We start from the raw sequence: 6361 nt of genomic DNA on the forward strand, positions 1-6361 counted from the left end.
CGTTGCTATACCTCCGACACCCACTTGAAATTTGGCCGTCCCTGCAACAGGGCAGTTGAGGACGTCCATCTTCCGATTTAAATATGGGCGTCCTTCTCTTTTCATTGGTCTCCAGCCCAGACCTGTCAAACAAGTGCGGGAGGATTGTGGTGAGCGCATGCTCAGGCACAATTCTCCGGCACTTCTACCCTATAATCAGAGATAATTGCGCTGCTTAAATTTGCATGCATTATCTCTGATCATAAGTCTAATAGCGCCCTGTGATGTTCCAGTGCTATTTTAGAGCGCTGTTTGGAACAGCGCAGGGCTTTTGATCATCTGCCTGTTAATGAGGACTAACAGTTATTATAGGAGTGAAGGAGTAGCCTACTAGTTACTACAGCAGATCAAAGGGTCACAGCTTTATTAACAAATATTGCTTAATAATTAACATATCAATATAATTCAATAACATATGACTGCATGGAGGAGTGGCCTAGTGGTTAGGGTGGTGGACTTTGGTCCTGGGGAACTGAGGAACTGAGTTCAATTCCCACTTCAGGCACAGGCAGCTCCTTGTGACTCTGGCCAAGTCACTTAACCCTCCATTGCCCCATGTAAACCGCATTGAGCCTGCCATGAGTGGGAAAGCACGGGGTACAAATGTAACAAAAAAAATATACCCCAAATCCAGGAGAGGTCTTCTCAATCTTCAAGCCAGTTGGTGCTGAACTGGCAACGTCAAATACTTCAGAAACGGGACACAGTTCCTTTAATTATAAAAATGATTATCCAATGTTGACCCATGTCCTGTTAAAGGAACTGAGTCCTGTTTCTGAAGGCTCTTGGTGCTTTTTGCTGTACTTCGGACTTCGTTCTTTATTTTGGATCCTTTCTATGTTGTTGCATCATTAAATACTTAACATTAAACTGTTACTATGGCATATTAACAGTTAGCGTAGGGCAATTTGTAATTTAGGCACAAAATCTAAAACCAATGTACACACCATAAGCTCTAAACGCAATCCTTAGCAAGAGAAGAAAAGGCCTTAGAAGTCTGCAGTTCACAATAACCATACAGCACCCTGCAGACAGGCATCGATCATTGGCCAGAAAAACCTCTCCCTCCCTGCTTATTTCTTTTAATAACACTATTTTTATGTTTTTTTTTTATATTCCCCGACAGGGATCCATTTCACTACAAAGCTTCATCAAGGGCAGTGTGCATATTTCCAATTCTCCGAAAAAATAAAACTCAAAGGGGTCCTTTTATGAAGCGGTGGTAAGCTTACCACTCGCTAAATGGGAAGTACCACTGGGCTACCATAGCAGCCCAGTGGTAGTTCCGTCCTTCAGCGTGCACCATTTCCACCACTGGAAAAATATTTCAGTTTTTGTAGCGCCAGCATGTACCCAGCAGTAATCGGGCGTGCTGCCTGGTTACCGCTGGGTTAGGCAAAAAGAGAGGGTACAAAGCATACACAGAAAGTATACAAACAAAAAAAGCAACACTGGGCCTTCAAGACTGGGACAACAGGAGTATTTTATTGACAATTGACCCGACACGGGCCGTGTTTCGGCGTAAAACAACGCCTGCCTCAGGGGTCTGGTTTTAGTTGTAAAAAGTATACGCGTCCAATGCCTCTGAGAATGAATAGAGGAAGTCTTTTGAGCCAAGTGTTCCTGTCAAAGCAGACAGCCACGATATAGGAAGTAAACTCCTGTGTTCGCCTCGTCTTCAACAAAAACTTCCTCTATTCATTCTTAGAGGCACTGGATGCGAATACGTTTTACAACTAAATCCGGACCCCTGAGGCAGGCTTTGTTTTACGCCGAAACACGGCTTGTGTCGGGTCATTTGTCAATAAAATACTCCTGTTGTCTCAGTCTTGAAGGCCCAGTGTTGCTTTTTTTTGTTTGTGTACCACTGGGTTAGCACAGGAGCCCTTACTGCCACCTCAATGGATGTTGGTAAACTCTTCCCCCCCCCCCCCCGAAACGGCATCACGGCGAGTGGTTCACTTGCCACACAGCCATTTCTTTTAGAAAAGGGAAACCTGCCTTTTATCCACTGCAGTAAAAGGGGGCATCAGCACTCATTGGCCCCCTTTTGTCACAGCTTTCTAAAAGGACCCGAAAATTGTTGTTAAGTCGAGCTTCTTAATAGTATCCAACTATGCCAACCCTTCCACACTCACATGTTGCTTTCTTTATAAAACTCAAATTTTCCGTTCCAAGATGGCGCCCACTTTTAACCAAGACACCAACCGGTCATCCAATCTACCCAAAAGGAACAACGAAAGGGAAAACAAAACAGGGAATCTCTAAAAATTTGTATTAAAAGATATTATAAAAATGCTGTCCATTCCACTGATGTATTCAAAACCTCAGGTTTCAAAGAATGTTACTTAAAACTCCAATGCTATTCACATCTCCATAATTTTTCTGTTTTCCCATAATCCAACACGTGGGTAGATGTACCTTTAAGTGATTAGGTTTTTGTTTTGTTTTTTTGTTTGGATGACTAAAAATGTATTGCTTTTGAAATAAAAAACACAAGCTTTGAATTTTGACAACAACAAGAACAACAACAAAATCAAATGAGAAAAGACTTGTATCATTTTTGCATTAAAGAATTAGCCACATGGACGTCACAGGTTCCAAACTATCGATTGTCACAGATGTATTAGCATAAATAGAAAAGTTGTTTAACCACCTGCTTCATTTGTGATCCTTCAAAAATTTGAATCCCAATAGCCCAAAGTACAATTTAAGTTCATCACTTTGCTGCCTACTGGAGAAAGCCTTCAGCCTGTAGCTGTTGGCAGAGCTAACGAAGAAGAGACAAACTATTCTCCAGAATTTCTGAATGCACTGTATCAGAAAATGTTATACTTCGTGGTAATTTTCAGAAAGATGCTTGATATTTGGAAATGATCTATCCAAAAACGTACGCTGTAAGTATCTATATTTACATTTATCTTTAGTGTTTAACTATCTCATCATTTTCAGTCTTTTAACATGTGTTAAAATGCAATTTTGTAAATATACTTCACTTAAAGGGCAAAGGAGGGCAAACCCCAAAGAATACCTATTGAGGTGCAGGACAAAAAATATGTTATGGTCCATAGACCATTATTAAAACGGACTTGAGGAAAATCCATTGCTTATTTCTAGGATAAGCAGCATAAAATGTATTGAACCTTTTTGGGATCTTGCCAGGTATTTGTGACCTGGATTGACCACAGTTGGAAACAGGATGCTGGGCTTGATGGACCTTCGGTCTGTCCCAGTATGGTAACACTTATGTTCTTATGTACTTGGGATTCTGAATGGAATCCTGAATGGAATCCCTGAGCCCATACGCCAAGCCCCCTCCCTGCCTATCTTCAAATCCTTGCTCAAAGCCCACTTCTTCAATGTCGCTTTCGGCACCTAACCATTGTACCTCTATCCAGGAAATCTAGACTGCCCCCAATTTGATTGACTCCACTTTTTTGTCCTTTAGATTGTAAGCTCCTTTGAGCAGGGACTGTCCTTCTTTGTTAGATTGTACAGCGCTGCATAACCCTGGTAGCACTTTAGAAATGTTAAATAGTAGTAGTAGTAGTACTAATCTTGCTACTCTTTGGGGTTCTACACGGAATGTTGCTACTATTTGAGTTTCTGCCAGGTACTTGTGACATGGATTGGCCACTGTTGGAAATAGGATGCTGGGCTTGATGGACCTTTGGTCTGTCCCTGTGTGGCAATACTTATGTACTTATGCACTGACTAGTAGCAGGCTTCTCTGTCAGTTTCAATATATATTCATCTCCTCTCTTGTTCACCTTGTTTCTCCTTGTCCCACCTCACTTGTTGTGTCTCATTTTCTCTTCGTAACTCGTTCCTTAATGTATCAAAAAAGAGCAATCACAATCAAACAAAACCTTGAGCTGGTCATGAAGTGATCAGATTGGAATTATATTGCCAGTGTCACCATTTCTTAATTACATAAATCATAAATCTATTATTATTTACTTTTTAGATCCAGACTGAGATGAAACACATTTCATTCCCTTCAGAAGAAAGGACTTCTTTGATAGAAGTATTGCAAGATTATAAAAAAAAAAAGTATCACTGATGATTGTAACCATGTAATTTAATAACGGGAGAACTGATGACCTGTCCTTGAGTTTGGGGGAGAAGGAGACCAGTGGGTATCACAGGGTGAGTAGACGTTGTGTGGGGAAAAGTGCTGATCTTGATACAAAGGATTGGGATGAATTTTTTTATAATGAGGTCTTCGTTTGGCTATAAGTAGGTAGATCTTTAATTTGAACTTTCAGGATCAGTATGTAGAAGTTGCTTTGAGGCAATGAGCTGTATAATGGAATAAATAAACCCTTTTTATTAGCCTTTGAAACCATGTTTTAAAAGGCAGTTTAAAATCGAAGAAGGTACCTTAAGTGAGACCAGAATCCAACACTTGGATGCTGCTCTCTAAAGGGTTTCTGAGCTTTGACATGTTTGTAAGAATCAGTGCAAATACGTAGCAAAATCCATTTATGAGGCATGAGTTACTTTGCAGTGGGGTGGGAGGTGGGGGTGGCAATGAGTACGTCAAGAGCATAGAAAGTTGTATATGAACCTAAAATAGAATAGAAGACAAAACATAAGAAACTATCGTTGTCAGGTAGCTTAAGTGCTTACTACTATCTATTTTTTCTTAAACCTTACCAGCTGAATGCAGTGACGAACAGACGCATGTAAGATAGACAGTCCCTGCTCCAGAGAGCTTACAATTTACTCAAGAGGAACATCTATAACAATCAAAAGATTCTACAAGAATGATTATAGAGAAGTGTTCAAGATGTAAAAATAACCCGAAAAAGATTAGTTTTCAGCCAGGTTTTGAAGAGGACCAGAGACAAAGCATGACAGAGCAGCTCAGGGAAACCTTTGGTGCTTTCTTTCTATCGTCTCATCTGTTTCTCTTTCCTTACAGTTGACGAAGCGGAAGGAATGGCAGTTGGGAATGAAACAAGAGTCACGGAATTCATCCTCCTTGGACTTTCCAGCAATCCAGACTTACAGATAATATTCTTTGTGATGTTTCTATCAATGTACCTTCTCACTATAGCTGGGAATCTTCTGATCATGATAACCATCTATGTGGACCCTCAACTGCACACTCCCATGTACTTCTTCCTCAGCAACCTGTCTTTCATAGATTTGAGCTTTGCCACTGTCACTATTCCCAGAGCCCTTGTTCTCTTTCTCATGCAGATCAGAACTATCTCTTTCAGAGACTGCATGACTCAGTTGTTTTTCTTGCATGTAATTGGGGGTGCAGAATGCTTTCACCTGATCTTGATGGCTTATGACCGCTATGTTGCCATCTGCAAGCCTTTGCGTTATACCACAATAATGAGCAAACGAGCCTGTCTCCTGCTGGTTCTTTCTACTTGGGCAGGGGGTCTGTTTCACGCATTTCCACAGTCACTTCCGATAATTCTGTTGCCCTTTTGCGGCCCTAATGTGATAGATCATTTTCTTTGCGATGTCCCCACCTTATCTTTGTTGGCTTGCTCTAATACCTTTATCAGTGAATCTGTGGATATGGCCAACAGCGGACTGTTGGCCATTTTTGGTTTCTCGTTGTTGGTGGTATCTTACGTCTACATCATCTCTACTATTCTAAAAATTCACTCAGCTGAGGGAAGGCGGAAAGCTTTCTCTACCTGTGCCTCCCACCTCCTGGTGGTCAGTTTCTTCTTTGGCCCCATTGCTTTTGTCTATTTGAAACCTTCGGTGTCATTTGCAGCTGACAAACCACTCGCTGTTTTTTACAGTCTCGTGACTCCGTTCTTAAACCCCATTATTTATACTCTCAGAAATGAGAAGGCAAGAAAAGCCATGAAGAAGCTGGGAGGTAGGACAATTTCTGTTTTCAGGACACGTATAAACTGATTTCTCGCCACTTAAAGAAAGACACCATCGTGTCAACATCTGCACTCACTGACTGATATATGGTCTGTGAGGTGTTCCTTAAAAATTCTCATGATAGTCCTTTGATTATATTTTTAAGTAGAATTTCCATTGAAAGATTGAGTAAAGCTGCAAGAATTATGCAATTCTTAGGAAAAAGTAGGAAATATATCTCTTTCACATCCAAGAAGCCTGATTTATTTAAATATATGTGCATATTAAATTTTGTACTGATTTTATTTACTTTTTTTATTGATAAATGATATGGTCTAAAGTGAGGTATTTATTTTATTTAAATTATTTTTTGAAATTCAGAAGCAATCTTGTTCTAAGACATTTGATACAGCTAGGGGTCCTTTTACTAAGGTGCGCTGAAAAATGGCCTGCGCTGGTGTAGCCGCGTCTTTTTTTG

General features: G+C 40.5%; 1 protein-coding gene across 1 annotated transcript; it reads left to right on the plus strand.

Moving 5' to 3' along the window:
- Nucleotides 1–4983: 4983 nt before the first annotated feature.
- LOC115457274 (olfactory receptor 4E2-like) lies at nucleotides 4984–5931 on the plus strand. Its single transcript, XM_030186698.1, has one exon. The coding sequence runs from the start codon at nucleotides 4984–4986 to the stop codon at nucleotides 5929–5931; it is 948 nt and encodes a 315-aa protein (XP_030042558.1).
- Nucleotides 5932–6361: the final 430 nt, after the last annotated feature.

Source organism: Microcaecilia unicolor, chromosome 14, assembly GCF_901765095.1.
Source record: "Microcaecilia unicolor chromosome 14, aMicUni1.1, whole genome shotgun sequence".
NCBI classification, from domain to species: domain Eukaryota; kingdom Metazoa; phylum Chordata; class Amphibia; order Gymnophiona; family Siphonopidae; genus Microcaecilia; species Microcaecilia unicolor.